This window comes from Meleagris gallopavo, chromosome 11 (assembly GCF_905368555.1).
Source record: "Meleagris gallopavo chromosome 11, MGAL_WU_HG_1.1, whole genome shotgun sequence".
In the NCBI taxonomy this organism is placed as follows: Eukaryota; Metazoa; Chordata; class Aves; order Galliformes; family Phasianidae; genus Meleagris; species Meleagris gallopavo.
The window spans coordinates 4974229-4992751 of NC_139414.1; the positions used below are offsets into that span (position 1 = coordinate 4974229).

At 36.3% G+C, this 18523-nt stretch overlaps 1 protein-coding gene across 9 annotated transcripts in view; it reads right to left on the reverse strand.

The window, feature by feature from the left end:
* Positions 1–18523, reverse strand: part of PIK3CB (phosphatidylinositol-4,5-bisphosphate 3-kinase catalytic subunit beta) — a 114068-nt gene that overhangs the window by 8705 nt on the left and 86840 nt on the right. For all 9 annotated transcript variants that reach the window (XM_085232457.1, XM_085232456.1, XM_085232460.1 and 6 more), the window contains 11 exons: positions 16876–17127; positions 16216–16312; positions 15179–15309; positions 14535–14588; positions 12377–12565; positions 9579–9700; positions 6434–6577; positions 5438–5537; positions 2879–3057; positions 2135–2244; positions 1739–1817 (listed from right to left, as the gene is read on the reverse strand). In XM_085232457.1, the coding sequence (XP_085088583.1) occupies positions 1739–1817; positions 2135–2244; positions 2879–3057; positions 5438–5537; positions 6434–6577; positions 9579–9700; positions 12377–12565; positions 14535–14588; positions 15179–15309; positions 16216–16312; positions 16876–17127 (1457 nt within the window). The remainder of the gene's footprint in view (positions 1–1738; positions 1818–2134; positions 2245–2878; positions 3058–5437; positions 5538–6433; positions 6578–9578; positions 9701–12376; positions 12566–14534; positions 14589–15178; positions 15310–16215; positions 16313–16875; positions 17128–18523) is intronic.

The window sequence follows — 18523 nt, forward strand, 5'->3', positions numbered from 1 at the left end:
GCAGACTGCCAACAAAGATTAGGGATCACAGAGTCTTCATCCTCTTGGTGTTTAGAGAGCTGTTTTAGCCAATCCTTTGTGACCTTTGTGACCAGTTAAGGTCACTTCAGAGCCCTTCCTTGGCAAACGCTGGTTAATACCTCTTTGATAGATACAGAACTATAACCCTGCCTCAATCCCAGAATTTTATTTCATAATCAGAACTAAAAAAAAAGATGAATGGAAGGAAGATGCTCTCAGTTATGTAAATAAATGGAAGAGGCCAATTATAGAACTTTAGTTCCTCCTGGAATTTCCCTTTTCTACATTTTTTTTTCCTGAGAGTTTTAAGACAAATCTTTGGACATCAGAGCCACATTTTGGTTCTCCTTTTCTTGAGGTTAAAAAAAAAAAAAAAAAGAAAAAAAAAAGCATTAGTCAGGAATGACTCCTGATGATGATTCTTGTGTGCTTTGCACGATGTGTGGCCCTGCCTGGAACCCCAAACGAAGCTTCTGGGAAAGCAGCAAGTGAAGTCTGCCTCGTACGGGATTCCACAGCTGCCAGAGGTTGTCCTTGCCCCTAAATGCTGTCTCCTCACAGTATATTTATGACATTGATTATCTAAAGTTTCACTGTTCAATTTAACTCACACTCAGCAATCTTATAGCAAACACAGACTTCCAGAAACAATTTATTATTCACTTTCCCCTTTTATCCCATACTTCACTCCAAGGAATCTTTCCATAAGTAGCATATTTTCCTGACTGTTAAGAAGTTTCTAATTTTACTTATTTGTAAGGGCAGATGTTATACACCTTACAAAACTCACACTTATGTTTGAGCCACAAAATTTGAAAAGCTGAGCATAAAGAATCCAAATGAAGTCTTTCAAATAATATTTAAGTATTTTTCCTCTTTGGAATCCTCTAGTATTCTGATAAAGAAGTCGTGCTTATCCTACCAATTATATGAAGGTAAGAACATTGCAGGAGACTTCAAGATAAAAAGATAATTCTATTCTGAATTTTTTTGACACCTAAATAAATTGTTTTCTTGATAAAACACAAAGTGAAATTCCAGAATGCACATTAAAGGTATCCAAAATGCTTGTAAGCAGAAATAGAAGTTTTAGCTTTTTAGTTTCCTTCACTCCTAGAACCTAGGAGTTCTAATTCCCACAAATCACTAAGTGAATTCCCATTTTTACTTATGCTCCCAAATCAATGACAGTTAATAGACGTGTTTGTTACATGAGAAAACAGAGACAAACAGAACAAACATTAAAAGCAACCAACCAAGCAATAAAAAGACACAGAACCTGGTTGCTGGACCCTTTATTGAAGAACTGTTTTCTCACCTCATGCAGTGCTTTTTGTCAGCATGAAAACAGAGAACAGTGTGATTTACAATCAGCATGGCAACTTAGATACACCATGAGAGATGCATTGTACCAGGTCAAATATCCTGCTTGATAGTAAGTAAAAATGCTGTGTTTCACTTCACTTCTTGCATTTCTTTTCATGGAGAAATTACTTTGTAATGTGAGCCATCTTGGGAATAAACTGCAGAGAAGCCATCTCTGTAGGTAAGCTGAGTGTCTCCTATATATAGCCTGTTCACCTTGGCTATGACAACTGAAACCTTTGGAACTAACATAGACATTTAGAATATGGTAGGGAAAGCCAATAGACAGGAAAGCTTTACTGGTAAGAGTGGACTCCCCATCCATATAAACCAGCCCACAAGAGTTCCTTACCGGAGATCCAGGCCAGCTTCTTTCCAAAGCACATCCATCAAACGTAAAATCTGGAGTGTCAACATATCCTGTCGGAGATCTGTAATGGAAGGTTGGAACTGCTGCCTCAGTTTCTCAGTGTGTTGGAGACAAACTTCCTAATGTTCATAAGACTTTCAGAAAAAGCTATCTCAAAATCCTCATCAATACTAGATGTTAAAGAGAGGTTGATCAGGATTATATCATCGTGATTGGCAAAATCTATAATTGGAAAACTAGTCAGAAGAAGATGCTTAATTTGTTTATTGATGCCACAATAAACCTTGCTAAATTCTGGTAAATACAGAGCAACACAGCTTCAGTGCAAGTGTGAGAATAATGAAGAAAGAAAAATTCCAAGTGCTCAGCACTGCTTACCATCGCCGTTTTTAAAGATGATGCCTACAAGATCTCCTCCAAACATCTTATTGTTGTATACTATCCATAAAGGCTTCATTTTAGAATCCATGTACTTACACTTCTCAACACTGGAAGAAAATATGACAAATGTTATAGTCCACTAAAAATAATTCAGCTGAACAGAACTGAACACTGTTTGAAACGGTAAAAATGTAGACTTACAGTTAGGAAGTGCTTAAATGCTACCTCAGCTTTCTCTCTACTACTATGCTGTGAGTGTGTAGCAACTATGGATGTATCTGTTACACACTGACTACACTAGACACCATGAATAGCATACACACATCTAAATTAAGACTAACATTTACACAGAAAATGTACAGTCTTCTCTGTATCTTCCTACTCATTTCTAGACTTCCCATTTAAGTGCTGTCAAGTATTTTGATCACACTTTTGTGCTGTCATAAGCAGAAGTCAGGAACATCGTCTAATTCACATTTAGGCTTATATTTTAATACGTTCAGCTATATAATACATTGACTAAGAGTATTAAGTTACATGGTGGACCACAAAACATCTTCAAGCTTAACTGCTATTTGACCGCAGGAAGATTGCCAACAGACCTTCTCTCACTATAGAAAGAGTTCCCTGTGACAGCGTATCTGCTAACAGCACAAAGGAAGTTCAAGCAACAGGCGTTTCTACTGTGGCATTTCCAATCAAAATCTACAGTGAAACACTATTCACTCATTCTTTACTTACTGCAGTTCTGAAAGTATAACAGAAGGATTCAGAGGAGACTGGAGGTCAGAGAGTGCTTCTCTGTAAGCATTTTGTTTCAAACATGTGTGCATTGCATCTTTTCCTTTTGCTTTGCTTTGTTTCATGGCATTCAGCTTAATTAGGCTGTTTAAAGTCTTCATTTTATTAAGAGCTTCTACCTGAAAGAAATAGTTTATCTTCAAGTTATTGCTTTGACTTTGCACACCCTACAATATGTAAAATCTCATTTAACAGAAAAAGAAAAAGTTAGCTGAGTATTAAATAATTTTACAACATCTTTTACCATGGAAATTATAATCAGTAAAAATAAAAAACTAGAGAATAGCTTTTTCTAAATTACTCATGTTCTAGAAGCACCATTTTTATAAATTACAAATACACTGATGGGATGAAATCTCAAATTTCAAGTCACTTTTTAAAGCAGGACTTAACATTTCCAGCAAAATTAGTAGGACATTTTCATGTATGGTAGATACATTTACAGAAAGTCCTACAAAATTGAATTTTCATCGCCAGTACAACAAAGCACAGCACAGATGCTTCAGTCCATGTTGAAGTCGACAGAAACTGAGTGCTTCGTAATTCTACAAACATGACTCGAACTGATGGATGCAGACACTTCACTGTACACTGCAGTTCGAGGCATACAATTCCAAATGCCCAGATGACTGACTGCAGACAATTTCACACACACAACTACACATGCTTAAAACACTTAAGCCTGCCCTGCAAAAGTTTGCTCATTAAAACCCTGCAAAACTTGGGCTTAAGTTAAATGCTCTAATTAATTAGGATGCTTTAAATTCTAAGGTATCACCTAAACAATCTATTTTTATTTTTACAATCTATAAAAAGGAAGGGTTAAGCCCTCTATTTTTCCCCCTTCCCTCTGTTTAAAAAAGTTTTCTACAGGTACAATTTGTAAGAAAACTGCCAACAATGTAAATGTACATAACGTTAACAGAGAAAAGCCTTTTGGTAACAAACCCAGACTGCACATACAAAGATTATAACTTCCACGCTGCACCTACAGCTAAGCAGTTAGCTGAATATAAAATAGTATATCCATCAACTGCACTTACAGTAGCTGTAGTTACCATGCTCAGCAATCTGTCTATTCTCTAGCAAACAGTATCAAACTGTAAAAGCTGATTTCTATACAAGGAAGCTTCAGTTCAATTCATAAGGTGCTGAGTCAAGACTTAGCACTTTTACAGACAGACTGAACCCTGTCAGGCAGGATGCTGTGGAAATTGCATGCAGTTTGATTATAAAACTGAGGCAATGGAGACCTGCCAGGTCAGCCATCTGTCAAAACCAAAAGCACTCTGCCTTTCCACTATTCTTGGAGCTGTACAAACATCAGTGACAAGGGAACAAAATGGAACCTGTGCTGTACAAACAGGAACTTTTTGAAGTATTTCTACTTTGAATTTCTTCCGTGTTTGCACAGTTGGGAATTTTTTTGCCCCTTCTTTGATTGTACTGACATTTGTTTCCTGTGAAATGCACAAAAACTCTACTGACCTTGGGTCTATTGCTGCAAGCATTTCATCACCTAACCTTTTTATGATTTTGACAATACTAACAAGCACTCATGTAAGACATGAGTCTTCTCTGTGTTCTGTGAATGCCAGTAATAAAGTGCACAACAGTGCATTCCTGTTTGGTTTGTCACTTTCAGTACGTTTTCAATATTGGCAATATCAAAACAATCACCAAACATTTATTGAGTTGCTTTTTCTGTCCTTATTTTCCCCGATACAGCAAACAGAATAATTCCAGGAGAGCCATAATTTTCAGAGATCTCACAGAAACAATCCAAATTTACTTGCTAAAACTGCATTAGAGCCTTCATATCACGATGTGTGAGTCTCCTTAATAGCCTGCCAATATACTTACCGAGTGTATTTAAAAGCAAATATCTTTTTGCTGTTGTCGTCATTAAAGAAAAAACATAACAAATCCATATTAACACTAAATGATTTAGCTCGTTTCAACATCTTTCTTTCCAGGGAGAACTACAATTTATATTTTACAACTTCAGTGTTTTTTGCATCGCTTTTTAACAAAAGCAAAAGCTGTAGGAGGTTGTCCTGGACTCATCTATATAAAGTTTAGATAGAAACATAATAGTTTCTACTGGGCAAGCTGCTCTGACATGGAGAAAAAAATGTCACAAGTTTTAAGTGTACATAAACTCTTCTGCTAATAATCTAGGCAGCCTACTGCTCAATCTAGAACACATGCACACTGCTGAAACTATCTTGCACTTCTCAGAACACTACAAAGTAGCCTGAAGATCTAAAGCACTGGTACAGACACTAGCTGCTTTCTGTACCAGGGAGAGCAGCTCCTTCATTACACCCATCCAAATGCATTTCTCTCTCTCACTCATGCTTTTTTCTCTTCATCTTCCCTTCCTCCTTCCTAAACAGATGGATTTGTCAAGGTAACCTACGTGCCGCAGAGGAAAATGGAAAAGAATTTGAGTTACAAGCTAGCATGTCAAGTTTAAAGGAGAAGGGGACTGTATACCTGTTTAGCAAGCACTTTCATGTGAGCAACACTTCCTCGGCAGTAAGCTTCAAGTATCAAACCAAACTGTACAGAAACAGCAGGTATGTGAACCTCTGACCTACAAGGGAACATCACAGCAGAAAGGCTTCTCATTTATCAAAACAGACCGCACAATTTTACAGATTAACATTTAAAGCTGTTGAAACTGAGAAAAAGAATAAAAACAAAACACTCATGGTCATTTAGATAAAAATTTTCTAAGAAAAAACGATACACACATGCTGAACACTCATAAGGAATAGCCAGTTTCAACATATCACTTGTTTTTAGGTCTTGGACTGTTGTAGATGCAAAACTGTTAAGAGGTAGCAATTGGATATTTGTTTTCAGGATCTGCTTATATTAAAGAAAGCAGTGCTAATAGATGATATTGAGAGTTAGGGCTAATGTTCAAGTGTGTGTTTTCAAATCCTCGTAAGGAAAAACCAAATTGCTCTGAGGAAAAACACTTTGAAAGAAACCATTGAACTTTACTGCAGTGCCAATTATCCTCCAAAACATTTTCAAGTAGAGCTAGCTCTTTTTACTTAGAAATATGAGAATAATAAGTTGGGTTCTGAAAACAGAATCAACATGTAAGTCAATTCTGCAAGGTACCTGCAACTCATGGAACTGATCATCACATACAGCAACAGCACACAGAACTGCTCTTCTGTTATTTTCTGATTTTTTTTTCCTCACAGTTGAGATATAAATATTGTAGTTTTACTACATGCACAGTCAAAACAAGCACTGAAATCATACACAAACCTAACTTAACGGTTACCTAGAGAGGAATTTTCTTCAAACAGTAGATTACAAAGCATAGTAATAAAATTTTAATTATAGGCTGGCTTTGATCTATAAACGGCAAGGGTGCAAAAATAAATAAATAAATAATAAAATCTTGATCTACATACCAGAAGTCTCATCTAGATCAACAGTTTCAGAAAAACATAAGGGAAACATTCCTACCTTAGATGCCAGAACAACATCTGTCCTATTCTTCTATTAGCAAGTGCTCTCTCTAGTAAAAATCTGGAGAGAGCACAATCAAGAAAAGGTTCGTATTTCAGGACTTGCACAAGTTGAAGAAGATACTGAGAAAGCTCTTCATCACTAGAATGAGGTACATAAAACCAATTAATAACAGAATAACCAGATTAATGACATTCCAGAAATTCAGATGCATGTGATAAACCCAATTAGGACAGATTTAGTTTCAATAGTTTCAGTGAGTTCATCCCAATCATTTAGAGAAGAATATGAATACACACACAACTTACTGCAACAGACAGATTCGATCACTTAATCAGTATGTTATGATTCTAAAAGATTCTTAAAGCTATCAAACCTGTAAGTAAAACCAGGTATTTTATCATGATCCATTACATGATCAACACCTCAGCCTGAGTGCCAGGTTAACCAGCCAGGAGATTAATTGGTTCAGAAGTTTTTCAGACTGAACATTCACTCTTCTTTACCTTCAACTTCTGACTAAGAAACTGTACCTTTGGAAGCACTGTAACCTATCAGTTATCTACCTGCAACAGGCATGGGGAAAAAAGGGCCCCTGAGGCATACCTAAGAATATGTGCAAACCTGTTTCAAAGTTACCCAGCTTAAACAGAGAAGGAAAGCAATATTCACTCCACTGAATGTAATTTAACTAACCTGTCTTAAGAAGTTTCTACCTGTAAGCTAGAAAGTGCTGATTTACTAAAATATGTATTATAAAACAATCAGTTTAGCCAAAATGCTTTTATTTTTGTTGATTTTGCTCTTAAAAACTATACCAACATGTGATTTTCCACATTGTCTTAAAAAAAAAGAAAAGAAAAGAAAAAGAAAATTAAAAAAAAACATCATCTTGCCCAAAGTACTTCAGGAAGGCAAATTTAAGCACTTAGCAATAGTCCATAGAAACACTTCTTTTAAAAGTCCGTATGTTAATTAACTAATATAGTAGTTTTAAATACTTTAAGTACTTAATATTGTGACATAATAAAAATAATTCCAATAATTTTCTTTAAAATCTTGTACCTATCCTTCCCATCACAAAAAAACCCTCAAACACTTGACAGTTATGTTAATCCAGAACAGAACCTGAACTTTCCCAGGCTTTTTATATTCAAATATCCTCCCTCTTCCTATAAATGGCCTGTAGAATTCTCTGCCTAGGACAAAAGGGAAAGAGCAGTAATTCTTCTGTGCATCACCTGAGGACTTCAGAAATGCAAATATTCTTCTGTTCTCTTAGTCTGAAAACCTTCACAGACTCAGAAGGACCTCTGCAGATCACCCAGTGCAACTCCCTGCTAAAGCAGGTTCCCTTGGTTGAGTTACACAGGAAAGCATCCAGTTGGGGTTTGGAGTCTCCTTCTCTGGAGATACTCACCTCTCAGTGGAGCCCATTTCAGTGTTCTGCCATCCTCAAAGTAAAGCTCTTTCTTGTGTTCAGGTGGACTTTTCTGTGCTCCAGCTCAAGCCCACTGCCCCTCATCCTGCCATTGGGCACCAATGAAAAGAGCGTGGCCCCATCCACTTGATTCCTGCCCATTTACAAGCATTGTAAATTCCCATCAGTCTTCTCCAGCCAGAACAGCTCAAAATTTCTCAGCCTTTCCTCATACAGGAGATGCTCCAGGTCCTAAACAACCGTGCAGCCCTCTGCTGAATTCTCTAGGTCTCTGTCTTTCTTGAACTAGATTGCCCAGAACTGGACACAGTGCTACAGATGTGGCCTCACCAGGGCAGAGTACAGGGGGAAGATCACCTCCCTCACCCTGCTGGCCACGCTCTCTGTAATATACCCCAGGTTGCCAATGGCCTTCTTGGCCACAAGGACACACCGCTGGCTCACGGCAAACCTGCTGTCCGCCAGGACACCCAGATCCTCCTCTGCAGAACTCCTTTTCAGCAGGTCAGCCCCTAACCCGTACTGATGTATGTGGTTATTCCTTCCCAGGTGAAGGACTTTGCGCTTTCTTGTTGCTGACTCTCATAAGGTTCCCCTCCTCCCAACTCTTCAGCCTGTCACAGTCTCATTGAATGGCACCACTGCCTTCTTCTGTGTCAGCCACTCCTTTCAGCTTCATATCACCAGGAAACTTGCTGAGGGTGCACTCAATCCTTCCATCCAAGTTGATGATGTTAAACAAGATCGTACCCAGTGCTGACCCATTCAGTAACTTGGTCAAAACATTCAATCGTGCTGTGTTATATTTATTTTTCCCTACTTTTCTTATTTCAGCTATTAGGATTCACAGCTTCTACCAGCTGTCTTCGGCAGGCTTTTTAAAGTTGGAAATTGATACCCAACTGGACACAATTTTGTTTCAGAGCCAGAACTAAGAATTCTAGAAATAATTCCAGATGTAACAATTCAGTATTATTTGGATAGCAGCTAAACTGCTTGTTTACATTTGAAAGAAGTCAAAATATTTTTTTCAAATACATAGCCTTGACCATTAAAAAATGAATCATTAAACTATTCACCACAGAGACATTAGAATTCAAGGACAGGAAATACAGTAGTCCTGCAAATGATAATGTGAAATAAATCTTGCCCTAGGTTACACTGAAGAGTAAAATGTATGTGATAAGGGAAGAACTTAGATAGCAGAGGCTACTGGGAAAATCAATCAAAGCAGGAATTCTCTTTTGTAGCCCATTACATAAAGTAAAACATTTCCATTAAGTGATAAAGCAAATACTTGAAAAAAAGCATGAAGTAGCATGATGGACATTTTTGCATTATTTGACTACTGTGATACTTCATCTTTTCATCATTAAGAAGTTCTCACAATACTTTGTTCACCCTTCGTCCAAGAAAGGAATGAACACACAACTTTCTGGAACAAAAGTACACCAGTTTTCTTTAGCAGCATGGAAAATAATGATCTTTGAATACAAGACAGCAGAATAAGGAGATTTCATTTGGCTGCCAATTTGCTTATCGAGAAAGATTGCTTTATTTGGTCATTATTTACAGCAGGCTGTCCACTTAAATCTTTCCTCTTGAAGCTTTTTTTCCTAGAGACAACCAAAATGCAGTATTCCTCTGCGCACACATCTCGAGAAATTCTTGCATGCTGAAGAAATAACACTACAAACTCACCTCATTTGCTTTAAACAACCCACTGCATATTCTCTCACATACTGGTCTGGGTAATTGAAATCCAACAATTCTAAAGCTTCTCTAGGCAGTAGCTTGGGCCATATCTGAAGGAGAGCTTGAAGCTGTTTTAAAAAGAAGACTGTGAGGTTACAGTTAAAGAAATTATTTAAGAAAACAATTTGATATAACAGTCCATTAAAGCATTTGTTAAAGCATCTAAAGGTCTCATGAAATGAACCATTTTTATTGCATTTCCATGAAGATATCCATGAAGGATATGTTTTTAATAATGTGTACATAGAAATATGACTGAAGCAGTACACTACTGAATAAACTAAACAGGCTTAGACGTGTAAATGCAGTATCAAGCATATGTATTAAAAATAAAGATGTTTTTAAATATAAACATTATCTTTCCACAAAAACATACGCTCCAAATCTGTTCAGTCCTTAGCTCAGAAGGGTCAGCACCACAAGTCTTTACATCAAGAAACACTGCAACCATCAACACTTATTTACCATGAACACTTGTACTGAGTTTCTAAACTAAATACTAACACTGAGCAGATACTTAATACCATAAAACAGATGTTGAAAATGCAAACAGCAGTTACGCCTGCCCGACACAAAAGAAATTTCAAAACAAATGTTTCAGAATTTTTAGACAACCTACTTTAAATCAGTGCAGAAACAACACAAATACATAAACGTTTTGTTAATAATGAATGTTCAAAATTAATGGAGAATCTGAGTTACAAGTTGGAAAGGCAAGTCAAAGTGGCATTACATGCTTCATATCCGGGAATGAATTTTGAAATTCGTCATCTACAATGTGTACATTCGCTGTGAATTTTATTGAAGATACAGATCTCCTCATTTTGACTGCCAGCAGTACTCATTGCTGAAATCATTTGACAAAATTTTAACTGATTATGACCTAGAGGAAGCAAGATCTAACTGACCTATGAAACAGCCTAGAAAATTCCCCGTTTGACATACTTCTCTGTCTACATTCTTCCTTGGAACTTTTATTAAAAGAAGTGCAGCCCATCTAGCTCCACATCCAAGGCACTGCAAATAAATGCCACAGAAGGGCAGCTCAAAGGATATCAGAAATGCTTGTTGCATTTGGACAGAAGGAACCTGCAGCATGAAATGCTCTCAGGGTGAGACAACAGAGAGGTTGCTCTCACTTAAAATTGTGCCACTTGAGTGACAGTGGTTGGATATTATTTTATTTTTTAACAATGACTGATTTCTATTCTGAGAATAAATACTGCCTGTGAATCCTACCAACAAGTTCTGCCACCACACTGCACTGCAGGGTGAGGAGGTCCTGGTGACATTAAGGATAAACACATTTGGAATTCGTTCACTGCAACTCCTCTACTAAAATGCTACAACACAATGACAGTTTGGATGAAATCTATGTGGTAAATAATACAAGAAAGTTGCTTTCATCCACTGCACATAACATCATGAATTAATAAAGATGGTTTAAAATCAAATATAATATTCCATTACTAAGCAATTTTACTGTATTTGAGCCACAATAAATCAGAGCATAGCTATTCAGTTCATTTTTCTTGTCAACAGCTATTTTTTGCTTTTTTTTTTTTTTTTTTTAACTGTTACTTTTTGCTCTGGCTGTCGGACTCTCACTGCAAAGCACTGCTGCTACTAAGACACACATTCTGTTGTAGTAGAACATAACTGGAACACACAGCCAGTACTGTATGATTTCAATAAGAGGCCAAGTATGAGTCCTGTTAGTTTTGGAATTCTTACATTTCCATGAGATTGCTGCACCTCAGCTAAGGTGAAGCCAGTTGGAATACTTACACGTCTAAGTACTACAGAAACGTTTAGCATGCTTAGGGATAACATCTCACTTTACAGATAGACCGTTCTTGCTGCCAACAACAGCTTTCAAATATAAACCACAATACCGTCTATGCATAAGCAAACAAACACTGCATTCCTTTTCCAAAATAACACAATAATAACCAGGATTATTATGTATTTTCAACCACGAGCTTAAATAAAATGCCTTATACATTCTTTTTTATATACTTAAATTTCAGGGATTTTTTGAGCTGTCAAAAATATCCATACAACTTTTTCAATATTTAGGCTGTATTCTAAAGCCCTCTGCATGTGATCAGAATGTCATTTTTTTTTACATATTTTAATGACTAAATATTAACATTAAACTAAGCATTTATATGCTTCCATTTCTACAACTCATATTTCCAGACAACTTTTAAAAGTGAACAATTAATCCAGAAACCATAATGGAATTAATAAAGAACAAGAAAGAGACTGGATGTGAAAAAGAACAAGGGAGTGATGACTGTCTGGGTGCTGTACTTTGTTAGTGCAGTGTTCATGGCACGGACAAAATAAATTTGCATTCCTCCCTGACAAAAACTATGCAGGACATACACATCTAACTGTACAACACCCTGCTTTCTGCATTAGAGTACTGTCAGTGTTCACACCAGATGAAATTTTTCTTGTTTCTCCCAACCTGCTGTGTACACCATCAGACAAAAAGCTTCCCATACATATACAGTGACATGTTATGTTACTATTAAGCCATCCTGTGAAGCAGGCATGCTATCACTACAAATATGCTATTTGATCAAACTCAAGATGATGAGAAGAGGTATTTTCTACCATGAGCGAGTGTTGTCGCTCTCTTAAAAAGATAAACAAAGAATGTCTGCTTCAGTGAGATTTAATTACCTACCCTGGGACACGGACATTTTCCACACCAACTCTGCCTTCTGTCTTACCTGAGCAACATCTTCAAGTTTGTTCCATTTTAAGGAGAGCAGCAGCTTTGGCAACGATTGTGGAAAATTTTCACGGCAGTCGTATCGCAAAGTCCAGATGAGATCCATTTCATTTTCACAGAGCTGAGATAAAGGATCTCTTTCCATTATTTCTTTTAGCACAACATAAAATTTTTTACCACCTCGACCCTAGAAAATGAGAGAAGTACATTTTGATATATTCAGTAGGATTTTACCTCAAGTACTGGAAATGCTATACCAAGGAGAACATGAGATAGAAGGGAATGACAACCAAGCCTTTCCTTCAGATTGTCAAACTCATTCTAAGAACTGCACCCAGTACAGTCATTCAAAATTCAGTGTACACAAGTTCCTGAAAAATAACTTCAGAATTAAGGACGCTAGGTGGCAATATTTCTGTATTCCAACTCCAGCATGGAAAACACTTGCTAGGATGCAGATATTTTTCTTTTTGTTTTTCAAATGAGTAAATTTTATATATCTATAACACCTGTATCTAAATATATATATATTAATTAAAAGCCCAAAATCACTTTTCCAACAATAACCAAAGGTAACTATATCAGCTAAGTGTGCAAAGAAACACTTTTGTCTTCTCTTCCAGACCTGTTTCTTCCAGAGAATGTGCTGTTCTGTCTCTCTGAAACACTGATGTAAGTACTGATTCCGTACATCAGTTTGCATATTAAAGCATCTCTGCAAGTCAACTCTTCCTTTCCTGAGCAATACTTGAGACTGAAAGGGCAGAAACTAAAGCAATGATATCAGCAACAACAGAATTCCATAAATTAATGGGAGATGAGTAACTGATGCATCTGGGTAAGGATGCAGTAGTTGATGGGAATAAACTAGTTCCAATACAATATTTAGATAAGCAATATCTCAGTTTTCTAATACTAAAGCCATCTTTACCAGAAAAGCCAATGGAAGTTTCAGGACAATTTTAAGAGGTTGGCCAAATGGTCTTTACATCAATGAAAAATGAAAAAAATCAAAGTAAAGCTGAGAAGAAATTGTAGTAAAAGTCAACTAGGACTGATAACAGAAACAAACCATTACCATGAAAGTATCATTCTGCAAAGGATTTCCAGCTAACAAAAACTACACCTGATATACATACAATTTGTTCAGCTCCTCCTGGAAAGGATGAGTGTCAATTTGGTGCTGAAGCGTTTAAAGTGTTTTGTTGCAAGTAGAAATTCCTTGCATGTGAATAGATTTAAAATAATTAGTTGAACTGAAAGGCTTAATAGTAAAACTATGTAAACATTATGTTTCTGTATCAAAATGAACAAAAAAAAACCACTCTTCACAATAAAGAGGTCCTTGTATCTGAAAATGTTTATCTTTCAAATCAAACCACAATGCTATCGATTGGCATTATTACTTGAGATTTCCAATTATTCATACACCAGGTAGTTCATACCAACAGCAGCAGTGAGCTTTCACTTTTCCCAATCACGTTATGCATTCACCGACATTTTTTCAACTAACTGCTGTATTCTTACACACAATGCAGTTCTTACTGCTGCTAAGTCCCAGTGCATTCACCTTCTTAAATTAGAATCTTCTGCATGCTTACAATGACATTTTCCCCAAAAGTAAAAAAATGATACAAAGAAAACACCTTCAGATTTTGGTGATTGTTTTGAAGTTTGTCAAGTTAGAACTATGGGAATTCTGAAGAAGAGCAAGTAATACCCATACTTAAGCAACATTTTTAATGGACTAAAGATCATTTATCAGAGCACTTATTTGGAAGCCTCTGACCATCAAGCAAATTGTCATACTTAATCCAACTGAGCAGTTTCCCAACATTTTATGCACCCTAGGAATTCTTTCCAGCTCTAATGGAAACCTTTACTATGTTCCAAATCCATAAAGAGTTTGCATAGCAGTTGAGTTATTTGATAAAAAATAACCAAGGTGTTCTTTCAGAAGTCCAAAATATATTGAAAAAGAATGAACGAGAGTGTGTTTAATGCAGTTCAACAAAGTGGATTACGTAAGAAAATAAAGCCCATAGAATTATAGTTATTCAAATAGTTGAATTATTTTCTGTTGGACTGATGCAGAAGATTAAAAGAAAATACCCCCCAAAAGCAATGTTCAAGTGCTGCCTTGAGCAGACGCTTACCGCCATTGCAGCATTGTCACTGCTTCTTGCAATCTCTGCTGCCTTTTCAAGTATCTGCAAAAAGACATTTTAAAATAGATCAGATTTAAATACAAATCTGACATTGAAATAATCATAGATGAGTAAATTTTACCGTCTTTAAATAATACCAACACCATCATATTGTATGTACGAGGAATCACGTGCACTTCTATAGAACAAACAACCAGAGTTTACTGCACTGACTTTCCCAGTCCATTTTTATACAGTACAGAGTCTTGAAAAAAAAAAAATTTAACTCATAGAGGAGATGAGCGTTCCAAAAAACATTTAACACGTTTGTACAAACTAGTAATAGATCTTTGTAGTCACAGGCAGGCAAAATGTGAAGTTTCCAGTGCTGTGCAGAAGTTTAGCTTTTTAAAAGATCATTGGTATTGGAATGTGATTGTGCTGCTGATCCTCAAGAGACCATGCACAGAGTATTTTAAAATGCATATGTCTTCAAAGATTATCTGAAGACTCCGAAGGCAGAGCACTGACATTATTATGTACTGCAACTTCAAACAACTCCAGAAAGTAGGGAATTCAGTGACAAAAGCAGCAGAAAGCAAAGAAAAAACTATTTGCATCTAAGCATTCTTGACCACTCTATCACATCTTACCTTATCAAAGGGAGGGTAATTAATAGGCTGTTTTGAATATTCTTGAAATCTAATGTGCAAAGCTGTTGCATTTTCAGTGTAAGGGTTAGTCTGGACAGTTCCCATTGGATTTAACATTTCTTCAAGCTCATCTAAAATGTTAGCAAGAACAATTAACATTAAATTAAAAAAGATAATAATAATCTTATTGTGTGAATGCCTTTCAGTCCAAATAACTGACAGTGGTCTGCACACCACCTCTCCAGTGCATGCTTCTCTGGCATAAACATTTCATACATTCTATATTCACAGATGGTGGATTATCACAAAAGGAAAAAGAAAAGATTTTCTCCTTCCAGAAGAAATGTAACATCAAAGGAACCCTGGATACTGCTACCCTGAGCCAAATCCCTAAATGTAGCTTCAGTCCCAGTAACACCAGTGCCTGTAAACCCACACATACACTGCCTCCATATCAAACAGCATGAAAAAGAGTCAAAAGTGTTAGGCCTTTTTTTTTCCCCTTCAACACTAAAGTGAGATTAATACTGCAATTCTCACTCTTCAATAAAACTGAAGAGTGACATGTAGGTTTCAGACTGTTTTACTAATCAATCTGAATTCCAGAGAAGGAATTCTCAAAAACAAAATTCTAACTCACATGTTTTGCAGACTCCAACACTGTCACATACAGTATAGCTCACCTGCTGAGTTTAAAACATAGCACAAGTAACCAAATGAAACCTAAAATGCATTAAAAAAACCCAACCAGATAACACTAGATTTAAGTATGCATCTCTAGTTTCAAGTGATCTTCTTTCTGTAACGAAACACTTTCAGAATACTGTTTTCAAGCAAGCTCTCATTTGTCCTCCTGTCAGATAAACAGTACTTTTCATGAAAGACATTAAGACCTCATGTATTTTTCCACATAAAAAAGTACATGTAGCAAAGAAATTATGACAAGAAAATTGCACATGCATGTAGCCAATATTCTATTTGATACTGCTCTTCAATGTCAAATATTTCAAATAGAAGTGTAGAAAGTTAAACTTTACCTGGAAATGATGACCAGCTGTGCAGTACGAATTCTCCGTTCTTCAGCTGTCCTTTGTAATCAAATACCATGGTATTTACCCAGGCTACAGGGTAGTGCTGTTAACAGAAAGAATTTCTATGTAGAAACTAAGATGGTAGGGGTTTCAGTGTGGGGTTTGTTTTTCTTCATCTTAGTGTCGCTCTCTTTCAGAAAAGCAATTAAACACGAGCATAGTTTTCATCCGTGTTCTGGGTCCTTTGAGACAATAGGACTTAATTCTAAGGAGCCACTGCAGTCTAACAGCAGCCATTTCTCTGAACATCAGCCCAGATGCTCATATTTTTTCCCCATCAGAATTCATCTCGAGTTCTAGAGATGAGAACAAAACTAACATCTTAAAATACAATTTGTTAAGTAGTCATTTGCCAACTGCTTAAAATCAAAACGTTCATGTCTTTTCAGTATCTGAGAAGCAGGAAAAGGGTTTTTTGTACCAGGACGTGTAATTCTTCACAAATATACTTTTTCAGTACCTTTATTTTTCATTTTGTACTATTGAAAACTGAAGTGAGGACAATGAAAGATTTCTGAATACCAAACATGTTATATATAGTTCAGAGGTACAAAAGGGGAAAAAAAAAAAAAAAAAAAAAAAAAAAAAAGAAATAATTATGATTACCACTTTTCCTGCTTTCCTAATGGTTTGGTATTTGGAGGGATTCATTGACTTAGTTGACTTTTTAGTTTTCATCTTATCCATCACAGCATAAACTGCAAAGCAGAGTCTTGCCATTCTTGGTAGATCACAGACATTTATTTCAAACTCCAGTACTTCATTCCAGGCATGGTCACTTCTCCCAGATATTTCTGTGCTTACAATGGTTTTACAAAGGAGCTCCGTACCGTGGAAAATACCAGCCCTAACATGAACCTGCATTAAGGGAATTAGAGAAGAAATATTAAGATGTGCCACGGAACCTACAGAGTTCTGCACAGAATATAACCCAGAACATACACATGTTGAGTCAATATTTCTAACGTGATAACAAACAATGTTGATGTTTTACTACAGGTTAAATGAAGCCACGCTAAAGAAAATCTGTCATCAGCCCAGAAAAATCAGACAAAGATTCAGTAGCACCAACAGACAATGTCCAAACAATGCCACATCTGATCATTCTGTGCAAAAACCTCCTGCCACAGATGAAGAGGCTGCACGCATAACACAAGTATCAGGTCCTGGAGAATGCCCTGTGGTGAGTTACACTCCTTGATACAAGTGCCACAGGAACCCATTGTTAAACTGACTCAGGTAACTTGCATACCTACATAATAACAATTTTTTTTTTTTTCCCCAATTGATCACTGAAAGGAAATAGTCAATTTAAAGACATTTACTTGAGTCCCAGTGATAGTCATAAATTTCACTTTCACCTATTTTTGTCACATTTCACCACTATGAGCCCACATGAGGTAAGAACAGCTACATGAACATCAATGAAAGACGGAGCACGCTGGAAAGAAAGCTTACTTCAGGAAATCTAAGATGTAAACACATTATGCATGTGCATGTATATACATACATGTAATAATTTATGTATACGTTCACATACACAGTCAAAATTCCTGTTTTCATTTACAGGGCTTTTTAAAAATGTTTCTGTAATTAGAGATTGCAGCATTATATTCGTCCAAAAGGAAATATTGGGTCTGATACCAGAGAAGTGGTTAAAACTGGTTCACAGCTGATTTGAAACAAGTCATCAGATGGTCCTTGTTAATCCATTTGGAGATTTACTGCACTTTCAATTGAATTTACACCAAATTCCTTTGCTGATTTAGAGCTATCTTATAGATTGTAATCTATTGTAGATTGTCATCTATTGTAAATGTTCTAATGTCTGTCTGAATCATTTAAAACCAGGTTTATAAATTCACATTTGCATAGCTTTCAATATTATTGACATCTTGGCATCTGATATGATAAGCTCTGTATGGCCCCAGTTTTCCCTGACTTTTCTTTCACTTTATAATATAATAAAAAACTGGTGGAAGAAAATAAGTGTAGTGAAACAAAACAAGTGATCAAGTAAAAAGTGATAGTAACAAAGCAGCTTGGATATAACTGGAATGCACTGCTAACTGCTTGCCTTTGACCACTCCTAATTCTATGATTTCCATTCCTGTTAAAAATAAGGGATTGGATTCTAAAGTTTGTTCCTTTTGTTTTGATGTTTCCTTTTTACTACTGAAATTGTATGTCAAGTAACCAATAGCCAGTAGCCAAATAACAAGACAAAATGCTATTTCAAATGTCACGTGTTTGG